Raw genomic sequence first — 24,666 nt, 5'->3', positions numbered from 1 at the left:
GGTAGGTTTCAGCTCTACTCAACTCGTTATAGTTGACCCTACTTTTTGCCCGAGATCACTGACGTTTTACTTCTCATATCTGGTTCGAAATTACCAGCCTTGAATGCTATATGTATCACTTGTCTTTGTTGCAAATGCTTAGCGCCCCCTGCTGGAATGGAAACACAATTTTGACACCAGAGTTATCCTATCATATCTTATCCGGTGGTCTACATGCAAACGGTATACTGTGATTTGCAGTACAGCTACTGCAGTACAGAGTACTGGAAGAGAGAGTGAAATACAAAGGACTCCGATCAGAAGGAATGATACTTTAAAAATTTACCATGGAAACCAGCGTCACATCCAATTTATTGCAGCAGAACAAAAGTTAGGGCTGGAGGGCCTGACAGGAATTTTATTTAAAAATTGAGAAAAAGTGAGGCTGATCTGAACACGCGGGACGAGGAGGAGTAAAGTGAGCGATGTGTTTGAAGGAGAAGAGGAGGGGATTCTCCCGGTCTGCTCCTCTTTCATCTCCCTCATTAAAGCCGCAGCAGTGGGGGCCGTCAAGACTGAGCCCAAGGACATGATGACTGGGGTACGGGCCTGAATCTCACATCAGGAGGTTGGGGAAGGGAGCAGTCAGAGTGACCAGACTGTGTGTGTGTGTCGGGGGGGTGGGGGAGGAGGAGGAGGAGGGGTTCTTGACAAGGCTTCACCTTAAACTTAACCCCGCCTCCCTCAGAGACCCAGATAAAGACCTCTTATCTGTGCTCACCTTCTCTCCCATGCCGGCCTGGGAACAAGTCTGGGAGCAGCAGGAAGGGTGAGGAGTAGAGGGGGAGTGGGAGTGCAGTGGGGCTGACGTGGGGGTGGGTTGTTTCTGGCTGACTAAGTCCGTTTTCCTCAAAGAGAGTTTATATGAAAAGGAGGGCAGCACTGATGAGTTTCCATCTGGTACAGAGTGATTAAAGGAGAGGCCAGGAAAGGGAGGAGTTTGTGACGGAGGAGGAGGAGGAAGAAGATGGAGCGGAGGAGACTGTTTCCGATTCATGTACGTCAGAGTTTTTGGGAACTTCAAATAAAAGTCTTTCGAGAGTGTTTCAGTATTTAAGGTGTCAAATCAGACAGACAGTCGACAGTAAATCACTGATGACGAGTGGAGAAAACACACCTGCTGCTTCTGGCTGAGCCAATCAGACAGTGACAAGTCTGGGGGGGGGATTAGGTGTGAATATGAGTGTGAATTGTTTGTCTCCATATTTGACCCTTGAGCAGGGCAATTTGTGGCCTCAGGTGAGATTAATCACCCCACAACACATAGGTTGGCCCCCTATAAAAAACATTCAGAAGAATTTCTTTTTGCACTCAACGAAGAACTTTTTTTTTTTTTTGTAAATCTGATGTTGCTCTCGCTGTATGGAACATGTATCAACAGAAAAAATCTTTCATTTCCCAGCACAGGCTCAGGATTAGTCAGGGTTGAACTTTTATTGTGTATCTCAGTGTGTGCATCTCAAACACATGATTAAATCTTATGGGAAACATACTTTCAAATTGTTGTCACGCAGGTGCCGACATGTTCCAGGACTTTGACTCTGGCTCATCAACACTGACTCATTCCCTGTACATCCTTTAATGCACTGAGGTGTCGTCGTGTGATCGACTGGTTGGTTATTTACAAATGTGTCTAAAAAAAAAAAAAAGATATACCATTGACCAGTTCTTTGTCCATAAAGGAGATTAACATACATACATTACACATTTCATTAAGTCTCTAACCCAAAAACACATTTCTGGAATGACGATGATAAAGAATAATAACAGACTCCGGCCCTTAAATCTTTGAGATCCAGATCTTTCTCCTCTCCTCATTAGAAGATTAACTCCAGCGACAGCAGCCATGTGAATTATGAACACGCAGTCGGAATTAATATGCATATTTAATAAGAAGAGGAACCCTGATTACAGCCTACCAAAGTGAAGTGGCAGCTGAAAGAACCAGAAAATCTGGGAGAGAATGTGAGAATGAGAGATTTTCATGGTCTTCAGAGTGTGAAAGAAAAAAGAGAATTCATCTTTATTTTAACACAGCTTTGAGGGAGTAAAACTGTACCACTACTACACACACACACACACACACACACACTCAGTGGAGCTGAATACATGTATTCTGGCTGCCTGAGGTGTTTGAACTGCTGGGTTCACAGGAGCCAGACAGTCAGAAGACGACTGGCTCATCGTCCGCCCTCACAGTTTTTTCATCTTTTATCTTCTTGTGGAACACCAAACAGAATTTTGGAAAAGCCTCTCTGCTGCCAGTTGTGGTTTGGTGCTTTAAATTATTCCTGCAGTGTGGCAAAGTGAAGGTTAGTCATCCTCAAATGGTGGGTCGTGACCCAAAATAGGGTCATGAAGAGTTATTGTTTTTTTTTTTTAGTCCACTGCAGATATATTCTCAAATGTTTGTTTACTACCGGTGATATCCATCTGTCAAGTTTTTAGCACTAAATCCAGGTTAAGGCGGAGTGTGACGCCACCATGTGGCAATGGTGTATGCCTCAACCCCCTAAACTCCCTGGCTTTGAGACAAGTACATTTCTTCAGTTAGGAAATAACTCAAAATTCTGTTATATCTTCATGAACCCATGTAAAGATAATTTATAGTCACAACCACAGCCTACAGTGTCCTTGACCCACATATTGAAGGAGTATTCAGGCCTGGGGTGGGGGGGGGCAAGATGAACAATGAAGTGGGTCAGTGGGTCCACTCCCACTCCCACTCTGTGTGCTCCTGTAAACCAGATGGACAATTTAGTCTGAGCCAAAAAAAAAAAAAAAAAAGTAATTGAACCACAATGCTAGGTGTGAATGAATGAAAGCAGCCTGTAACCCACAAAATGAGCGCCTCCTGCTGTTCACAGTCAGCAGGTCAGGTGCTGCACATTCACTGAACATAATGAGTGTGGATTCATTGAGAAACACAGGAGGAAACCGTGACACTTTGTGGAGCAGGTCCGTTACTTCATCACTGAAATTAATTACTTTCAGTTCGTCTGGTGCATTTATCCACCACAAAAACATTATTTATATTCACTTATAAACTCATATAAGCAATATTAAGAATAATATATATAAAAATAATTTAAAAAATCAGAATCCTTTCAGAAATGTTGACGTTAGATTTTTTTTACATATTTAAACACTTTTTACTCCAAATCTACTCCAGACTTCAGCTCATATGGCTGAATATATATTAAATATTATCAATGTAAGTGGATCACTTTGCTCTGATCAGTTGAAAAGTAGCTTCCAAGGCAACAAAGTGTGGTCAGCCCTGGTCTGAACCATGAGTGCAGGTGACATTACTGTGAAAGGAGATCAGGCTCACACCAACTAATGACTGATGGTTGGCAGGTGGAGCAGCAGAGAAGGAGACACCAGGTGAGAGGAGCAACTTGATTGTGTGGCTGAATGTTTTTATTATTATTAGTAGTAGTAGTAGTAAAGTAATATACATCTGTGTGTGTTATGGGGACGTTCTTATTGGTTAAAAATCATGAAGGTGTCTGAGTCTTTAGAGTAGGATTTGCTTAAAACCTGAATCAAATTACAAAACTTGCTGACAAAGCCAATTCAGAAAATCCCCTTAAAAGAAAACAGAGCTGTAATTCTCGTGAACAAAAAGAACTATTGACAGGTTTAAATATATCACAGCTTTTCTTCTCAACATTCAGTTTATTGTCTTTGTTTCCATCTGGGTTTTTTTCTGTTTTTTTCAACACCCCAAAACACTAAGAGATCTTTAAAAACCTTCCTGTGCATCTGCTGTCATTGTTCCTCCTGTTGTTGTCCACCACTGGTCACTGCACTGGTCCCGTTTCCCCTGGTTACCATTTCCCTTTTAAATCATCCGGCTGCTCCCACACTGAGCCGATGAAATTTGCAATAATTATCAAATCCTTCCAGATTAAGTCACAGCTAAAGGTAACTACAAGTTAAGGGTAGATGACGAGCACATGTAACAGCCCAAAGAGCAGCTAAAGTTAGCCAAGAAGAGAGTATTTAGCTTTAGAATGGTCAGAACTGGCTACAGCTAGTTAGCCAAAAATGCTAACTAGCTGTAGGGCTACATGTAACTGAAGCTCAGCCCATGAACAGATTAAAGTTAGCTTTGAAATAGCCAGCTGAGATAGTCCAAACTATTATATATATTATATATAAAAGAGAGCAGCACATAAAGGTTGTAGCAACGTAGAGTTAATTTAATATAGATATTTGAGGAGAATGTGATTAAAAGTTTTGTTTTAATCATATTTTTCAGGGGCAGAACATTTACATTTGTGATGTTATTGTAACGGCAGACAAAAGAGGTCTGGCGAGCGAGGAATAAAGGCAGTAAAACAAATGTTGAGGTCTAATGGTCCAGGAGGTCAGAGGAGAACGGGTCAGACCGGTCACAAATGAAAAGCTGTGGTCACTCAGATCAGCAGCAGTCCTTTATTACCAGGACGAGCAGAGAGCCATAAGTCAAAGCATTAGCACGAGGGACAACAACAGGCCAGAGACAACCTGACGGAGTGGACGCACAACGTCACCAGATCGTCTCTATGAGAGTTTGTAAATCACTGGGGTTTTTTTGTGTTTTTTTTTTTTTTTTTGTTTGTTTGTTTGTTTTTTGGTGTTCCTGATAAAATGAACCATGAGGGTCAGAAGCTCTAAATAGTCCAAAAATGACTTTAAATTGTCTTTATTTAAATTATGTAGTTATTGCATTATTTAATGTTATTTATTCTTAAATGTGTGCTACATGCATTTATGTCCATACAGACACAATGCATAAATAAATCAAGCACTAATGACAAAGATCATTTACCTATCGTAACATGTTTAGCCTGTGACTTCATCTCAGTAAGTTGTCATCATTGTTGTCATGTCTGTCAGAGCAGCTGTGGGCTCCTGTGTTTTACTTCACGACAACTGGATGATTCAGCAAAACCATAAATTACACGCTGAGACAACTTTTCTCTGAGCCCTGCACCAAAGTTTTTTTTTAAGATTCCTGTAACTCTATACGTCTACAATAACAACTCAAAATTTCAGAAGAGCGTAAAAAAAGAGAGAGACAGAATTATATAAAAAGCAGAGTTACTCACTGCAGCTAAAGCGTTTGCTCACCATCATAAAACACCAAACAAAGTCCAATAAAACGGCACGATCCTGCAGCAGGCAGCTGTGAGACGCCTCGCTCTATAAAAACCAATTCAAATACTGCAAACACAAGGCCACTGCGGCTTCAGAGAATACAGTGAGACCTGGGAAAACATCGTTAGCTGGAGAAAAACTATTCAAAGCACAGTATAGTAATTATTAAACAAGGTTTTGAACAGGTCTAAGCTAATTATGGTTTGTCCTACAAATGTGACCCACAATCTGAATACCAAGGTGCCAGATATGGGCCACCAAAGGCACTATTTTAGATTATTTTAGATTTATTTTTACATGGATGTTCTTGTGGGAATCGTAAAGATGTTCTACCTCTCATACTTCGCTAAATAACTTAATTCAAACCAGTGGCACAGTCCTACGTAGACTAGACCCCTGGTTTGTCCAATCAGTCTGTGAGAGCTGAAGAAGACTTTTTGTATTTTGTGGAAAAACATCATCAAGAAGTTTAACTTCTGAGAGTAGAAAATTACCCGTAGAATTCAGAGCCTTTAGGGATCACATTCACATTATAGTCCCAAAATTCCTTGTCAGGTCTTTACAGCATTGTTTCCCAAAGGCTGGGTCGCGACCCTCAGGTGGATCCATAGTAAAAAGTTTGGGAAACACTGTTCTACAGTACGACATGATCACTGTTGGAAGTTATATTCTTATTTAGAGTGAAAAAGCTGATAAAGCACAGTAGGAGATGGAGCACACGAGTGGACACTGCTTGTAATTTCAGTTGCAATTCTACTGCATTACATTTCCAACCAGGTCAGCACTAATAAAAGGAATACATTTAACGTGAGTACAAAAGGGTCACATGACCAGTCAGGGAATAAATCCATCTTCACCTGATTATGTCCACACTTTAGGGAACAACACAAACTGGCCACGTCCCCATACCAGATGATTGAATGGTTCCGGGTCAGCGGTGTCAGCAAGTGCACTTGGGCCTGTCAGTCAAATGGCAGGGGGTCAAATTCAAGAGGCCCGGTCTTGACCATGTGTAACAATAACACACAGAGAAGAAACTGTATCCTGCCACTGTGTGTGTGTGTGTGTGTGTGTGTGTGAGGTGTTTAAAGGCGCGACACCTGGTCGTCTGAAGACGTTGCTTCCGTTTTGTAAATATAAATTCATGGAGCAGGTTTTCAGGCCGTGAAACGAGCACTTGAGCTCCTATTTCCCGCAGTAAACAGCTGAAAGAGGTGCAGGTCAGAACGTGGCAGGTGAGGGGAAGGCCGGGGGGGAAAGGATAAAGAGAGAGAGAGAGAGAGAGGGAGGGAGGAATGGGGGAGTTATCAGACCAGGCCCCTGAATGCACCAGCTCTTTAATTTTGATTTTTTTTTTTCTTCCTGAAATGATGAGAACGTGTCTAAATCTCCAGGACGTAGGTTTTGAAAGAGGCATCATTTGTTGTTGTGAAGTGGGTTTGGTGCAGCAGAGATGAGACGATGATTTGACTGAGGAAGGAGGATGTTTGCCTGGATTAACTGATATTATTTTTGACTGTAGATTAAATCTTTAGATGTTGACTTTTGACTCAACGTCATGACTGATTTTCACGGCTGGTTGGATAGTGTTTTGTTGACTGGCGTTGATCTGTACTCAGTTTGAATCATCAGACTGAGTCCAGACTTTGATTTGGCTGCAGCCGTTCTTCGCTGACCTGGACTTGAACTCGATTCAGTCTTTGACTCAAACTTTTCTTCTCTGATTGATTGAACTTGGACTTGATATCCTCAGGGATTGAGTAAACTTGACTCTGACTTGAAACAATAAAATCCACTTAACTTTCCACAAGATTTGAGTGCTATTTCTCCGTACTAACTTTACAGTTTGGTCATCCTTAGCTCTTATGTTCTTCAGCTACGTTGAGCTATTTATAAATTAGCTTCATGTTATTATTGGCATTTTTAACTCTTTTTTAAAACGTTTTTATCCAAGGAAAAACTATATTGCAGCATTTCCAACGTTTTTCAACCATCCTTTGTAAGCTAGTTCATAGGTGGCTTAGCAACTTAGCCAAATATGCCCCTGGAGCTGCACATATGTAGAACAAATCATGTTTCAGGTTTGGATCAGGTCTCCCACAGCTCAGTGTTTTCTATCACTCATGTCCACGCTCACCCCCACAGTGGAGCCTTCAGCTTAGCCTCCAGGCTACACTTTATTTCCTGGGCATTAACATGTGATCGTTGTCTCAGTAATGACACATCTGTAGCAGACTTTTGCATTTCCCTTGGTGATAAAATTTCCCTTTTCATTTCCTCTCTGCACATTTCTTTCATGCCATGTATTGCATCGAATTGGAGCTTGAGTGTCGGCGTGTAAAAGAAGGCAGTCAGAGGAAATGGTTACGTCTAGAAAAGAGTGAAAAGGAGAGCAGAGCTGCCTCTCTGTAGCTCTGCTGACTTCACTGAAGGGACTTTAATCAGTCAGTGAAGTGAAGCTCGGTGCGGTTGTGCTTCCTCAGCATCAGGTCCTCTCTGCAGAGTCACCCTTTGACTTTGGATATGTACTTTAACACAAGATAATGCAAATAATGCGTAGTTTAATGCAGTGGTTCTTCCTGCTTTTTGTACTTATCGAATCTACACAAGTGAAATACCTACAAATATATATATATATAGACTGTACATACATACAGTATGTGTATATACAGTGTATGTGTATATATATATATATATATATATACATACTATGTATAATATATAAATATATTGTATTTATCCTGGATCCATTATAACTGTGTTTTGAAACTTGGACTGAAAAGAACAATCCACTCAGCACAAATTTGCCCATAAGTGGTTTAAGGCCTATTGAAACCATATGTTGGCCTCACATTTCACTCGCTCTCGGAGCCAGTGCGCAGTTTGTACCCATATAAAGAGATGAAGAAAATTATATATAAAATAAGTCAGTAATTCGAAAGCAAAGAAAAAAATTCATTTTGTCGTTTCAATGTTAGTTTTTACTTGAGCAAAAACATGTACAGTATATGTGTATGTATATAAACCCATGTACCTTTGTCTCTGCCTGGGTCAACCCCGGAGGCATGAGCCATCATTAGACCCACTACCTAGAATCTGTGATCAGGTTATGCTGTTAAAGCGCGGTGTCTTCCTGAGGTGTGTGTTTGTGTTTTTGTGAGACAGAGGACATAAGTAGGTTATGTTTGTACCTCTGGTCGTGTTTTTTTTGGGGGGGGGGCAGGACCAACGACCGTTCCCCCTCCTCTCACTCAGATCCGGTGTCGGGGGTTTGCCCTGAAGGGAGCTGTCACGTTACCGTTGACCCCCTCTGAAAAGATTGTTACCATGGCCACAGGACGCCCTTAATGAACTAATGAATCACTGTGGCACACCTCGCCTCAGACACATCAGTGTCTTGTTGAGGACACAGAGGGAGGGAAGGAAGGAGGCAAGGACGGAGGGAGAAGTGGTGGGGGGGCTGGGCCATGACTATCAGCACACATTACAGGCTATGGTTAAAGCACTCAGAGGGACCCCAGGTGGGGCCGGCGGCTCCCAGAGGTAGTGAATCAAAACTGTGTTGTGTCAGCTCTTGATCAGCAGCAGACAGCTCGCGTCACATCCATTCTCCTCTGATTACATTAACGACACGTGCACATTTTTTTTATGAGTATTTATGCAGGTGCTGAAAACACCTTTCTGTAATATTTTTAATTATTTTTTGCTTTCTGTAGTCCATCCATAACTGAACACATTTTTTTTACTCCTTTTTACAAATTTCATAACCTGAAAATAATAATCTGTACACAGGTTCTGGGGCTTGCCATCGTCAAGGTCATACTTTGTGATTTAGTTTAGCTTGCCTGTCAAATCTTTATATCTTTATCTATCATTTGCATTTTTTTTAAAATATATTTTTGATGACTTCTCTATGAGAAGTAAACCACATTGACAATTAGCATTTTTAGTAGCCAAAATGCAAAACTCTAAGTGTATGTGTAGTTGCATTACCAAAACAACTACAGACATTAAAAGCACCCAAAAAAAGCTTGACAATTGTTCATATTTCATAGCGCCTCCAAAGGAAGCGTTAGCCCTGGGGTATTTAACAAACCAGTCTCCAGTGTAGAAGTCTGACAGGTCTGATTAATGGTATTTAATCATTGTTGGCAATTAGTGGTGGCAGGATAGAAAAATATAACACATTTCAACTAGTGAATTCATTATTTGACCTTGCACAACATGTTTAATCAAAATGTTCGTCACTCATTGGGTAGCGTCGATGGCTAAAGGTTAGGCTCAAAATATCTTCTTGTAATAAATCTTTCCTGATTTCATTTTTTTTAAAGATTCTCCACATAAACACAAGCATCCGTTTTTGTGATTTGCACAGTGGAGAGAGCAGTTAATTCCAAAAGTGATGATCCCACCACATCCCCGGCTTTTCCCCCGGCTAACGACTGCAGTCAATTGACATGATAATAGGCCTGTGTCTAATTAAAGGGCCAGTCAGGCAGATTTTTATCACCCTTCGCCGAGCAAACGTTTCAACTCTCTTTCTCGCACAAGTGACGGCGTGCTGCTGCACAGTGGTCTTCACTGGCTTCCTGTGACGCTCGCCCTCTCTCTAAACACCAATAAAACACTTAAACTGACTGAGATATTCTCTGTTAGCCGCTAATCCCCTTGATCCTTTCAAAGACTTATTGTATAATTTCCCTTTTATTAGCACAAACATGTGTTTTCTCAAATTAGACAGTGCACACTCGAAGATCTCGAAGGCTTTTCCTCCCTCTTTCTCTTCTAACACCGCCGCCCCTTCCTCCGACCGTGTCTGTTAAAACCATTGGTCCTTGACTTAGTCTGGCTCCCCTGCGGTGACACATTCTGCCCCCAATCTGTGTGAGCAGGGCAGCCAGTGTGTGGGCTCTCGTCAGGCTACAGAGACACGGTGGTGGTGATGATGGCAATGATGATGAACTGGAGCAACAATTTCCTGACTATAAAGCTGTTTTCATGCCTGGATTGAGTGATTACCTCCATGTTTGCCCACACACTTTGTTTTTCAAGGCTTCTTTGAAGCCTTGAGAAGCAAAGTTATATTTCCAGAGCAGTTCTTTGTATAAATCATGTTCAGTATAGTGAAAGATGTCCTGCCTTTATATCATTTTGTATGTCTTTATACTGATTTATGCCCTCCAGTGCCTGACAAATACCCCTATCATGGGGTCAATAAAATGATTTTATAGTCTGACTATGACCAGGTTTTTATAAAACAGCCTGACTGGAATAGCACTAAACCCAGTTTCTGAAGGTCTGACTCTTCGGCTGCCGGATTTCAAAGAAGCCAGAAAAGCTAACTTTGTTAGCATACTCATAAACCCAATTTTGGCCTTCTCTTATTCCAAACTAGACCGCCAAGTTTGGTTCAAACTGTAGCTTAGCATAAAGATGCATTTAACCCAAATAAACACCAATGAATATAACACAGATTTGAAATGGTCTCCTGGACCAAGCTCATCAAGGCAGGGACAGAATAAAAACTCTGTATTTTTGTCATTTAACCCTGCATCAGAGTTGGACCTTGACTGGAGCAGCTTAACATCCCAGAACAAAACTGTACTTTTTTGTTTCTTTAACAGGTTCAGTTCTAGATCCTGGAGAGAGTCACTTCTTTAATGTGTACATAAATGTGATTGATGTTGGATTTGCTGCTTGTTGGTTGGGTCTGTGTCAGTTGAGCTCCGGCCGGAAGAGTTCAGCCAGAGTCTAGGCTGATTTATGTTTTGTGGATGTGGTTGGTTAATTTAGCGGTGAACAGTTAACCAGGTATGTGTTGGGAGAAAACCAGAATACCCAGGAAAACCAGAAATACTGAATACAAATTCATAAAACTGGGAATCAGACCAGAACAACAGCCTTTTGGTTAAAAATCAACAGCAACAGCCACTCTTCACTGTCTGATCCCAATAGATATATTTATTTTACAGAAACATTGTCTAAATTGTGCTTTCCTCTGCAGAGCTGACAGGAAATCACTGTACCTGAGCTCCTTCGTCTCCGGTAAGTGGATGGGAAACAATCTGCACTGATTACACACAGTGTGTTTTTATTTAAATTGGGTCAGACCATTACATCTGTCTGATTTAACTTAACATTGTTCCTCTTTTTCCTGTGCAGCGTCTTCCTACCTCTGTTGTGAGCCTCTCTCAGAAGATTAAAGAAAAAGAAAGAGCAGCGACAGTAAAAAGGTGAAGGGCTTTAACAAAGAAGTACGGCTGATGTAAAATGCAGTAGAAGAAAGATCTGGCAGCAGAGAAATCATCCGGTTTTTCTTTTTTTCTCTCTCTCTCTTCTACCTCTCGGCTGCCTTACAGGGGAAAGGGATATTTCAATTGGAGTTTTGGGATTTCTTCCCACTTCAAAGACTTTTCACACAAGCCTCTGACTTTTATTTCTGTTACATAAAACAGACTCAACTTCCAGAGGCTGCAGCTATTTAAGTGACCTAAGTTTAATGTCTGTGAGGAGCAGTAATTGTCGAGAGATGAAGAGAGCGTTTGATTTCACTGCAGCATCTCTTTTCAGTGAGCGTTGCTTAAAAATTTAGCGTAGCATCTTAGCAAGAATAAAGAACTGTTACTGCAGCTGCCGAGTGTGCAACACACTTCATTTGGGTTGATTATCTCCTATAATTTACTACTTTTAAGACCAGCAGCATCACATCTGCCTGAAGTAGGTCATATTCATAATTCTTCACTGACTATGTCAAAAAAAACGATATAAAAATACAGCTCTATATAAAACACAACAAAGATTACACCAAATAAAACTGCTATAAATATACTTAAAGGATGAAAGCTGCTGAATGAGGTTTATCTGAAATGACTGAAGGAAAATATTGTAATTTTTAAAATGGAACTCAAATTTACTTCTAAAGAAAATATATAAATATAAAAAAACATTAAATAAAACTCCTGGTCTTTTCAATGTATTTTAAAACCAGCAAGTTAGGCAATATTATTATCAGAATATATATGCTTAATACATAATAATATATTTTTTTTATTTAAATAGAGAGATTTGTGTTTTTTCTTAACATACCTGCACACACAAAAAACATTTTCATGACAACCTGTGTTGAGTTTATGGAAAGGAAAATATTTTTAAAAAATTTAATAATTTTTAAAATGGAACTCAAATTTAGTTCTAAAGAAAAAAACAATAGCTTAAAAATAACTCCTGTTCTTTTTCAGTGTATTATAAAACCAGCAAGTTAGGCAATATTGTTATCAGAATATATATATGCTTAATACATAATAATAATTTTATACAAAACGAAATTAATGAACTATTTAAATGGAGAGATTTGTGTTTTTTCTTACACATATTCTTACACATAAAAAATTCATGACAACCTGTGTTGAGTTTATGGTCTTCCTAGGGGTTGTGGACCCCCTGTTGAGAAACTCCGGCCTTTTACTACCAGTAACTTTTTTCTGTAATTTATGAGAACTGGATTAGTGCTAGACAAACGTGAAAGATGGAAGAGTCCTTTAGATACTGTAGCAACGCTGAGCTCAGGAAGCATTAAAAAAAATGAATGTCGGTTCGACAGGAACGAGATAAGAGCAGAAGTCATGAGACAGAGAGATACTGGTAATTTAACAAAGGAGAGAACGTGGGAGCCAAAACTTTAAACAAAGTCTCGCTCTCGAGCAGAGCCTGGCTGTGATGACGTCTTTTGAGTGAGGCTTAGATGGAATCCCTCTCTGAGCGACGGTTTTCTTCACAGTGAATAGAACATGGCTCCGAGCCAAACCAAATATTCCCTGATATGAACGTCGACGATACGTTTGTGAGTTTGCAGCTGCTGCCATTCTTTTTATTCGGCACTGAGCTCAAATTCGGTTTATTTTGATTTGTCGGATTCATATAGAAGAGTACAGGGAAGAAACCTTTTTTTTTTTAAAGAATGTTACTGTATGTTCTGCTGCTGACAGACTCGGCTCAGAAGCTGAAGATGTAGAATATTACAAAAGTCCAGGTTTAGATAAACAGTTGACGAATATAAAATTTTGGGGTTTATATATATCTATTATTTACACTGCTGTTTGCCTGATAAAAGAGTACTCCTTTATTTAGTTTTTGATGATTTGGAAGGATTTTAATGCTATCTTTTGCTGTGTTGATTAGATTTTAAGCCTATCGGCTAACATTTATCACGTTACATTTTTAAAATTGCTTTTCTGAATTTAGCTTCTTGCTCTCTGTCATGGGTTGCAAAATGATAAGACAAACAATGGTTTTGTGAAGACACAGACGGAACACAAATAGAAAAAAAAAGTAAGTTAAATATTTACTTTGGCACAGGAGCTTTGAGAGATAAACTGAGCTGAGCAAAGAAAAGAAAAACAATTTTTTTTTTTAGGCAAAAATTTTGCAGGATACACACTGTATGTAACTTTCTGCAAGACACACACGTGAACCAGTAAAAAAAAAAAACACATTTTCTTCTTCAATTTCATCTCACTGGGACAAAATCCAAATTGCACAGGCTTTTCTTCAGACCTGAAACACAATTCATACTTCTTCTGTCCAAATAGAACTGTTGTGGTATTTTCTAGAGTATTCATACTTCTGTCCAAGTAGAACTGTTGTGGTATTTTCTAGAGTGCAGTCTGGTTAAAATTAATAGCTCACAGTAATGTATATCAGTACAAACAGGTCCATTGGACTGTGACTCGGTTGCCACACACATGCAGCGCATGTTTGAAAACACTCTCCTGTAAAACCATAGCGAGCTTTAAGTGTCCTCTGACCACAGGATCTTTGTCTCCATGTCTAAATGCTTGTGCGTGCGTCCGCGGGCTGTGGGTTGATGTATGATGGGAGCTGGACAGCTGCTCCACCGACTCCGGGAGGCTTTTCTTCTGCAGCTGTCGGCCAAGGTGACTCCACAGTCAGCGATGAAAACACCAGCCGCCAGCTCACGTAACTGGGAGAGCTCCAAAGTATCCAACCTTACCTCAGTCCTCGCTCTGAACACCGTATTGTGCGCAACATGACATCTCTCTCTCGAGGTTATGCCATCATTTTTCAAGTGCAGAAAGATATGTTAATATTCTTATTATTGGCTCGGTTTCTAGTTGGGGAAATAAGAAGATATTATTTGATCTGTTTGTCCAGGTTATGGCTGTGGACCAGAAGATAAAGAACGTGGTCTTCGGAGAGTTGGGGCCCAAACCAAGAATATAATCGTATGTTTCAGAGTGAGACAACCAAGGTGTGTGTTGATGTTGGTTTACTTTTAGTCCTCCTCATATGGATGAGCTCATTGTTTGGTCCAAATTAGGGTTAGGACCGTTAAATCTTACCAAAGAAACATTTTGAAATGAGAAGCACATATTTGACATCCAGCCACTAGTGTTCTTTTTACTAAACAAACCAAACTTTCCAAATTCCAAGATGCTCTTTGTGTGCAGGCACAGTGTGTGTCCACCAGTTGTTGTCATGAGGTCGGCAATAGCCTGCGGTGTAAAACGTGCCATATCATATGTAAGGATAATCTGCTGTTGTGACTCCTGCAGGGAGCAACTTCGTTTTATTATTCATGAAGATTTATGCAAATCATTTTTTGCAAGAGAATATGCGCAAGTATTTCAAAAACATCTGGAACTTAATCTTTTCTCTGAAGGCTCACTGATTTATCACTAAGTGTGACCTAGTTTGTTCACACTAACAGTGAGTAAACTGTGTGTGTGTTTTTTTTGTCTTGTACAAAATACAGTTTTTACTGCTGATGGCTTATACAGTTTCACAATAAATGGCTAGGTTTTGTCTGACGAACTTAAAAAAAGAAACAAAGACAGAATTACTTGCAGAACTTCCACTACATTCCTCTCTACTTCAAAGACATGGCTGTTCTCGTGTCACGCCTCGGGCTAAGAACACATAAAAGATACGTATCTTGGTCAGAAAATTAGAGACTAGGTCCTGATATATGGCCTCAGTGGCTTCATGTAAGTGACTAAAAACCACCTGACCAATGTATACATTAATCATTAGTCAGTAAACAGAGCAAAGGTCAATATAGGGTATTAGTATATGGCAGACATGGGCAAACTAAGGCCCGGGGCGTCGGATGCGGCTCGCTCAGCTTTTCCAAATTATATAATTTATTTATATTATCATTATACTTCAGCCTTTTCCCTGCAATATCCACGTTTCCCCAATAGATGGCGTAGAAAATTATAAAGCTTTTTAGCATTTTAGCATTTATGCTTGACATTTACATGTCATTTATTTTAACTCACTCAGAATGCTACATCTATCTGCTCCTGACCCGACCCCCCTGTTCAAATTTTGGATAATTTTGGTTGAAATAACCAGACTCTGTGTACTAGGAATGCTGCAATATAGCATTTTAGCTACTTACTATTGTATATACTTGTAGGTGCGTGTGTGTCAACCATTCAGTGTTGTTGAGTAAAACACTGCACGTTGTGCAGTTGTGAAATATTAGTCAGATGCTAAACGTCATTGGAATAATGTGCAAACATTTGACAGACAATGTGGAGAAGAAAATCACGCGTAAGCCTTAAAAAAAAAAAACTAAATTAAAATGAGAAAACGAAGGAAATTTGTCACGAATCGGTGATAAAGAGTTGTTTAATCCGAGTGGAAAAAGTCCAGTGAAAAGTGAATTTGGTCCCCAGTTTATTTTGGCCAGAGGGGCCTTTACTGTATCGTCTCTGCACTCCATATGCTACCACGACCACCGAAATAAAATTTCAGTCTCACATTTAAATGGGTTTGTTACCTTCAGCTGCTACAGAGATGCTAATTATAAGTGTCCCAGAGCGAGATGAATGTAACCATCAGTCCATGTGATTTAGGCTAAAATGTGTGGCGGCACGATAAGATGCTTACTCAGACATGACCCCGAGGATTTTAGGAAAAGAAATGTATGTGCATGTTTGCAAGTAATATGAGGTTAAATACTGATTAAGCTGCTGCTTGCTCACACACTCACAACCGTATATGAAGAGGTTTGCAAAACTAGACTTGTTGGGACTTTGCAGCGTTCGTTTAAACTAAGTCTCATTGCTTAGCTCTTACCATAAGACGGTAAAAAACATTAAGTTAGCATGATAGGATAAACCAGAAACAATAAAATTAGAATAGCTTATTTACAGTATAAACTGTACCACGAGGCAAACATTATACAACAATATGGAGTCCTTTCTTTTTTTAAGTAACATAAGCTTTAGCTATTTTATGTTGCATAATTTCCTGAAGGGAACTCCAGAGGGATTAATAAAGTTATATTTAACTATCTTATCCATTCAGCATCTAAACAAAAAATCTTTAAAAAGTCTAAGCCTCCCTTGCTGTAATAGACCAACTGCTGCTACAACCTAAGGATTTTAGACCTGCTCAGACAGGACCAGTGAAGTGAGGGATATTCAGTTACTGCAAGTAACTTCACCACACCACAGTACGGTACAGTACAGTATAGAAAATATGGGGTTTCAAATTATTCACAGTGAACCTATAACCTATATAAGACCTGTACATTTCAAGTGAGTGTGTTTCAATGTCCGTTAGCTATGAAAATATGGGGTTGTGCACAGTCGCAAAAACAAGTCTCGAGTCCTTTAAAACATGCTAAGAATGGCAAGTACACTAAAAGTGTCCAAATGTCCTTAAAGTGGAGATTTTATACCGAAATACGTCTCTGCGTCCTGACAAAGACACGTACACGTGCACACACGGCAGAACAGAAAGACTCATCTAGTCTGATATTTAAATCCAACTCCCTCCTTCTCCTCTCCCTCCTCCCCCCGTCTTCCCCCGTGCATCCCCCCCGCCTCCTGCTACTCTTCCTCCTCCTCCTCTTCCTCCAGGCTGCGGCTGAACTTCTCCTCACGCCCCTTTTACACTTCAGTTTGTTTTGGACTGGATACGTGAAGCAATACAGCCATGGCTCTCCTCCGCCTCATCCGTGGACCGTTTCTCTGCCTCCTTCTTCAGGTTTGCCTCCTCAGCTGCAGCGGTGAGTTCCAGTCATTCAAAAAAAAAAAATCCAAAAACAAATAAAAAACATCTTAAACTCTCAGTTTAAACGCCTTTTGGCATTTTAAAACAAAATAAGTCCCCCCCAAAAAGGGAGTCTGTTTTCACGAGACCTAACGTGCGTGTGTTGTCTGTGGATGCTCCTGTCACACTTTTAAAGTTAATTTATTGATATGAGAACGTTTTTGGCCGCAGCGGACCGTTAATTAACACATTTTGAGTAAAAACGCGTGTCTTTACGGTTCTGTCGGTGTTTTCGCACATTTCTGCCTCCAGCATCTTTACTTTTATGGCTCTGGACTGTGTTCAAGTTGACAGCATCGCTATTGTTGGGGATATGGAGGTGTAATTAATGACTGTGTAATTGGAGCCGTTAACGGACCAATTAACACACAAAAAACAGCTTGTGGCGTGTATTTGTTGTCAATTTGAGAGTTTGAGCAATGTTATTTTATTATTATTTTAAACAAACTATAACAAAGGGATATAAACCCATATTTATTTTGCTGCGCAAATATTTATATGATAAATGAGTATTTTATGTTTCGAAATACGTTACAGTTGATTTCGATTTACAAAAGAAAAAACAATATAAAATTAATATGAAGTCATTAGAGCAATTAAAGTTTAGTTAATTAATATTTTTTGCGTCTTTTTTGCGGTTTACGTCACCTTACGCCTTTTCTGTTTGGACTACAGTCACGCTAGATGAAGTGCAAACATTGTTTATGTAAACAAAATGTGACCGTGTGTTTTCCGTTTTCAGACTGTTTGTTTGGACGTTTGTTGCCTAACTTTACAGCCTTTAAAGGCTTTTATTTCACAATCGTGTTTTTCTGCTCTTTTTTTCCCACTTTATTTTTAAAATTATCCCCAGGTTTAAGCGCTGTTGCTAATGGCTAACGTTTTACACGCAGTTACTTGCAGTTACAGTTACTCTTTGTTTTCATCTTCACCTTTCCTACAGTGTACTCTTTGTTTTCATCTTCACCTTTCCTCCTTCTCCATCTGGTGTATGAAGGTTTTTGCCCACAATTCGTTGTTTTCTCCTGCTATCACATTCATGACGTAATGTTTAAGGGAACTCGTTAAAGAGTAATTGACTATCTTGATTCTGAAAATATAACTGAAAAGTGAGCTACAATATAAGAATGATTCATTGGTACATTTTAATGCACAACTCCTGGTTATAATTCTTTCACAACATTCTGCTTAAATGCAGGTATATTAATAATTAAATATGAAATATATTTTTGCTTTTTCTATCCTGATGTACACCTTTTTGTATAGATATTCTGGTTTTATCTTTAGATTTTAATACAAAAGTGTAACAAAGGTCTCGATGGTCTCCTCGGGTTTTTGCACAGTACTGCAGGCAAAACCACATGACTAAGCTCAGCTGAGAAACCCTTGGTCTTCTCTGAGTCAGAGGTGTTTCTCGTCACTTTAACCAGACTGTAAACGCAAAAAATAAAATAAAAAAAGGCTTACTTAATGTGTACAAACAGGTCCGACAGAGGTACATCGGGCTGTGTTTGTGTGTGGCTCAGGTATTAGTCATGTATTTGCTGCTTAATCTGTTTACACAGTCACAATCTAAAACGCAGGCTCGGAATGGTTCATTCAATTTAAAGGTGAAAGGTTAATGGAGGTCTGAGTAAACAGGTATTGAATTCAGTGTTACAATCAAGACCACACCAGTGAGAGCATGACCAAACTTGGACAACTGCCAAGACAGAGACGTTGGTCTGGGTCTTTTGACTGATTTACATTCTACTCTCAGGTATAGGAATCAAACTTAACATGGCCTCTTTATATTAGTGGTACCTAAGAAGCTTGATCAGGGGTTCACTCTGACCTTGGTCTGGATAAATACTGGTTAAGAACACCGATTTTAAGGATGAACTAATTAGGATTTCTTGGCTGAACATTTAACTTCAAGGACACTGTGGCCACACAAATTCAAATGTTATCTCATGGAATTGCCTCTTTGGGATATCTGGACATAGTCCAAATGCAGACCAAATGTTAGTGTGCACTTCCAAATTGGCTACTTAGATTTGGGTGGTGCTGTATCAAGGTCACAGTGACCTAAGATAACAGGTAAAACCCTTTTGAATGTAGTTCAAGCTCATGAAAGTAATATTCCCACCGCTGTGACATTGTTGACCAGTTTGTTAATTGCTTTGAGATGTTGATCGCTACAGGAGGGTGCGATGCCTACCACTACCTGTCATCATGCAGTCTGTTACCCTTTATGTTCATGGCTGTTTGTGTCTGTTGGTTGGCAGTGTGAACCTGTTCAGGACAAAGCCTGGCTGTCACCCAGTGTCAGACTGGGACCGACTCCAAACCCTTCACAATCGTCAAAGCATAAGTGGTAACGATGGATAGATGTTATACCAGCGTGGCTTTGTTCCACCAACTGACCAAATCAGAAACGAATTAGGCCTATTGACCCAAAACCTTGTGGCGTATAGATTTTTTTGTCTATTGACTAACAGTTACATCAAGTAATTGATTTAGCTGTAATCTAGTCAGTGTCACAGTGAACATGGAAGTAACACAAGACGAAGACAAACAACAAAAGGTTTAATCACTGAGAGAAAGTCATTTAATAATGTTTAGCTAATTGACAGATATTATTCAATGGGCAAATAGGGTTGAATTCCAAATGAATGTCGGGGAAGTGTTAGCTACATGCAAATGTGGTCAAAGGCTCATGAATCATGTTCATGAATATAAATAGTTTTTATGTTGTCTTATTTGTATGCATTCGCTTTAGAAATAATTTTGCTTTACAGAGTACTGATTTTCTGGCAGAGTGTGTTTCTTAGCTATCGCAGTTGCTGTTGCTCTACTTCAAAGCTATGATGCTAATGAAGTGTGAAGCATTGCAAATCATTCAGCCTCGTGGATGCAAAGTTGATCAATAATTGGTTAAGTTATTCCTACATGCCTGCTTAATTCAAAATAAAAATGAATACGTTGCAGTTTGATTTTGGTGCTTTGCACTTTTGGCAATATCTCAGTACAACTTTAAAATTCAGAGTGTTTCCTCTGTTGTTTACGTTCGTATTTAGTCCTGGAATACAATTGTAACGGCGAGAAAAAAAAGTATTACTTATATACTATTATAATTTTTCTTCTGTGAGAACTCAATGCATATGTTCACTCTTTTTTATCACAGTAGAATCTGACAATAGATTGCAGTTCAGAATCCACCAAATGAATACCAAGATTCCAATGTAGGGATGACCCGCCTTAGAATGCAACACAGTTGTAAAGACTATTTTAAACTATTCCATTCATTTGAAATGAATTCTGAACCAGTGTTGCAAAGGCAGCTGAAAGATAGGGTGGGATGTGGTGGTGATAGTGGGGGGTGGGGTGGAGGATCGAGAAGGGATAGCTGAGGCTAATGAAGAGGGAGATTTAGGACAGCAGCCAATATGCTACTCTGTGAGAGCCAGCTCGGGCTCAGGCAACAGGTGAAATTGACAGTAAACACAGACATGGAGCTGTATTCTCTGAGTGGGTACCATAAATAGAATCTAGCACAGTGTCCACTGATGGATTGCTGAACTCCAGCAAGCTTTACTCAGTGTAATTAGATGGAACCCATCCTTCAGCATTCTTCCAAAGGACAATGTTTACTCCAACTCCACCTCAGCTCTTTTTTTTGTCCTACCAAATCCTTGTGTTTTAACTCCATCCGCCTTGTCTCAATTAGGTTCCTTTGGCTTAATCCCCTCTACCTCCTACTGAGATGGGAGTAAACCTGACTGTTTTAGGATTAGATTACTGTCCACTGTTATAAACCCAGGTCATTCTAAAAGGAGCAACTTAACCAGACCCTGTCAAAATAAGGACCTCCTCTGTTATGGACCTTGAAGGGTACTTACCTCAAATACAATTTGTGGCTTAAAGCGTTTCTGCTGTATGGAATGAAACCTTTCCTGAGCACAAGCAGAAACCCAAACATGTTGCTCACTTGATTCACTCTACACTGAAGTCTATTGATCTCATAGAGCAGGCTTCATCAGTATGATGGTCATGTTGTGTGACAGGAATGGGCAAGTGGTACAGGCAGTAAATTTAGCACAGTAGCGTAGCTTTTACGACGACATTTCCAGAACAAAAAGAAGATACATAAAGTCTCCTCAGCGCACGGAATTCTTTGTACCAAGTCAAGTCTTTGTCTTTAGGTCCTCCCAGTCTTCATCAGGAGAACATGGACTTGTAGTAAATCCTGTTGCTAGTGATTAGACAGCAGCTGGAAAACTGTTTCCTTGCGTGTTTGAAACTAATACAGACTTTTTCCCTCAAGCTCAGTCACCTGTGAACTCTGGCCCCCGGGCCAGAAAAGACACCTAGGAAGCTTAATTTGTGGTTTTGGTTACCAAAACAGGGAAGGATCATTTCAATGGTGTATTTTGCTGCCCCTGTAAAATGTCAGTAGCCTTTTTTAAAAAACTGCAAGGTAAATTTGACTACTTAATTCCTATTTTGAAAGCTAACTATATTTTCCTAATTGATTAATCAAACGCTTTTGTCCGTCAACGTTTCCTTATTTCTTTTTAGTTCGGGGTCCGATTAAAAGCTATTTAAAATGTGTTTCTTGGCTTGATTTTTTTCAACTTTTTTTTTTTTTTTGGCCATTGTTTGTTTTTGTTTTTTAAACCTTAAACTACATTGTGGCCCACTGTATGGCTTGTTGTTGTCTTTGGGTAACACAAAACGTTCTATTTTAAACTATTCAGGTAAGCTAACCTCTGGCTGAATTTGATTTAGTTGTTGGCTACCCTTCAGCAGTTGTTTTATCGGCTTATTGTTTATTGGCTAAGCCTTCTTGTCAAATTATTTGCAAAAAGTATTACTAAATGTAATTACATTGGGTTTTTGGTCTTTTTTCCCCCCGATTTTCTCTTATTTGTATGCAATGGCCCATGGGTAACTGGGTCAGTGGACACCATACTTTACTGTATTTTGCCATTTTAATGGATATTTAAAACTGGATATTTAAACTAAGTTATAATTCATTATAATTAGCCAAAATGTTGTTTTTCCAGGCGGTAGTGTTGAAGTAGTAAAATGAGTTGTAAGGTATCCCTGCGAATCCATCTCCTCATGTAAATATTGGCTCTGCTCCCTGACCTCTTCTTCATCCTTCTCTTTGGCTGAATGCCTGCACTCGTCTGCTGCTGCTGCTGCCGCCGACGCTGCTGCAGCTTCTAGGCGTGTCTGAACGTGGCAGGAAGTGTGCAGCTGTTGGAGGCAGTTGTTCGAGTGGGATTAGGGCATTTGCCTGAGTGATAGCAAGGCATGACAGCCATATAATCTAATGCACTGAATCATTGGGTTCATTAAAGAGAGTGCGCTGTTGGATCCCTATGGTATTATAATGCTGCTGTGCTTTAACATTAGGCACATGAAAAGTAATTCAACCAGCAGTATGTCACCAGCATGAGTAATCATGAGCCAGAAATCCTGTTAAACCAACTCTTTCCATTTCATTACAAAAAATGTAGACGTGAGTTCACGAAGAAAAGTCTCAACCTTTCTCGTCATTGGATCAAAGCATTTGACAAAGTGGAAACATAAACAGTATTTCAAAAATAAAATAATTATTTAAGTCTAAAGTGCTCAAAAACTGCAGCCACTGTGTTTGACCTGCTGCTGACAGTGAAATTTGTTGTGGGTAATATTCCATCATGATATATGATATATCTTCTGTTTCTCCTAAATTGAATTCTCATACAAATTGGACACTGTATCATATTTCAGAATAATAGTGACTGAGATTATAAATGCTCCTATAAAACAGGTGAGGAGTAACCTCATTTAACCTCAGACTACGTGTTATACAAAGCTGGATCCAAGGGACTTTTGTAGCTCCAGTTAAGTTTCACCTGTAAGCCTCCCCCCCCCCCCGCCACAAACAACCAGACTGGGTGCTCCCCTGTTATTTTCTTCGAGGCTTCAGTTTTAAGACCAAAGCTTTGAAGACTGTGAAATTGGAAAGTTAGTCAAAAGGTGCAGCCTTAGGGATTTCCCAACTGTCACGGTGGCTCTGCCTCCTGTTCAAAGCACAGTATAAAATCCACACAAAATTATCTTTTCTGTTGGTCAATTGCTTTGTTGCAGCCTCGTAGTAATAATAGGTGTTTGTATCAAACAATAGAAGTGATACTTTTTTTAAAAAATATACAAAAATGTATTTGCATTGTTCCAGATGTCACGAGTTATTATAGGTGTTTGTATCAAACAATTTTTTAAATATACAAAAATGTCGTTGCATTGTTCCAGATGTCACGAGTTATGTAGTTGTCTGTGGTTGAAAGCCTGAGAGCAAGGCATAGTTTGTAAAATTCAGTGGTGCTTCATAGCTGGCAGGGGACGAGCTGACATGCAACCTCAAACTCAGAATGGAGTGTTTAAAAGCCTCTTGTCTTGCATGTGTAGTATATTCGCAGTTGGTGAAGCGTTGATGTTTGAGTAGGATTTTTATATCCAGCAGCTGCTTCTGTAGTTTGATCCCTGGCCTTGTGGGAGGGGGAATTTCGCCAGCATTGACTGCTGCTGAAGATCTGCCCAAAACATCTCCGACTGGCGTGTTTATTCAGAGCACATCATTTGAGAGCGAAAGAAAAAAAAGTGAGAGAGAAATCCATATAATGTATAATCCACCCTGGAGGAGATAAGACCTGTTTCAGCAGCGAGAAATTGCTGTTCAAGCAAACTCAGTCATGAGCAGAAGATGTTTGGAAAGAGTAGGAGGAACATCCATTTATATTCAGGCTGAGGGACTCACCGGGGAGTACAGTGCCAGAGCACTTAGCTCTTATCACTTGCTGTGTCAGGAACGTGAACAATGTCTTTAGCACTACATCAGGCGTTTTCGTTATTTATTTAATTTATTTTTTCCCCCTTTTAAGTGTTAGAAATGCTGCAGGGATCCACATCAGAGTTTTCCCGTTCTGGCTCGTGTTTGGAGACTGCTGAGAGGGTTGTTTCTTAAAAAACTTCTCTTTCAATCACAAATATTGGATTTGGCTGTGGTGCTTGCGCTGGATTGATTATTTGCTGTGAGTATGGTGTTGACAGTGCCGCATGGGGAATGCACAGTACATGTACAGTGTGTTTGGGTGCACTTTGGAAAGAACAGTTCGGCTCAATAGGGCTGTCAACTTTTGTCCACCTTGGCAGTTTGGACTGTAAAAAAAACTCAAACAGTAACTCATAATTGGATCAGTTTAATCCTCAAGATACAGGTACCTTAGAAAGGCACAAGCCTAATGCAGCAAGTACATAAAAAACACATCCATTTGAATCAGTAATAACTGCACTAAAAGCACGACACTGATTAATTACCACAACTAGAAGTACCTGCAATCAATCAGTCCTCCGCGCCTTGAC

At 39.8% G+C, this 24,666-nt stretch overlaps 1 protein-coding gene and 1 long non-coding RNA gene across 3 annotated transcripts in view; one reads left to right on the top strand and one right to left on the bottom strand.

The window, feature by feature from the left end:
* The first annotated feature begins 3,380 nt into the window (after window positions 1–3,380).
* The window catches only part of mcama (melanoma cell adhesion molecule a), a 48,426-nt gene continuing 27,140 nt past the window's right edge, over window positions 3,381–24,666 (top strand). The window contains exons 1-6 of one of the 2 annotated variants that reach the window (XM_025065845.1): window positions 3,381–3,426; window positions 11,192–11,232; window positions 11,350–11,420; window positions 13,997–14,252; window positions 14,359–14,455; window positions 17,079–17,227. In XM_025065845.1, the coding sequence (XP_024921613.1) occupies window positions 17,155–17,227 (73 nt within the window). In that variant the 5' untranslated portion in view covers window positions 3,381–3,426; window positions 11,192–11,232; window positions 11,350–11,420; ... (1 more) ...; window positions 14,359–14,455; window positions 17,079–17,154. The remainder of the gene's footprint in view (window positions 3,427–11,191; window positions 11,233–11,349; window positions 11,421–13,996; window positions 14,253–14,358; window positions 14,456–17,078; window positions 17,228–24,666) is intronic. The other variant, XM_008333096.3, reaches the window with a different exon arrangement.
* LOC112488647 (uncharacterized) lies at window positions 18,098–18,505 on the bottom strand. The gene is made up of 2 exons (XR_003052969.1): window positions 18,239–18,505; window positions 18,098–18,203 (listed from the first exon to the last, which is right to left on the bottom strand). It is a non-coding gene; the product is annotated as an uncharacterized LOC112488647 (long non-coding RNA).

This window comes from Cynoglossus semilaevis, chromosome 19 (genome assembly GCF_000523025.1).
Source record: "Cynoglossus semilaevis isolate Cse_v1.0 chromosome 19, Cse_v1.0, whole genome shotgun sequence".
Taxonomy (NCBI): domain Eukaryota; kingdom Metazoa; phylum Chordata; class Actinopteri; order Pleuronectiformes; family Cynoglossidae; genus Cynoglossus; species Cynoglossus semilaevis.
The sequence above is the reverse complement of the archived record's forward strand: the minus strand, read 5'-3'. Positions and strand labels throughout refer to the sequence as shown.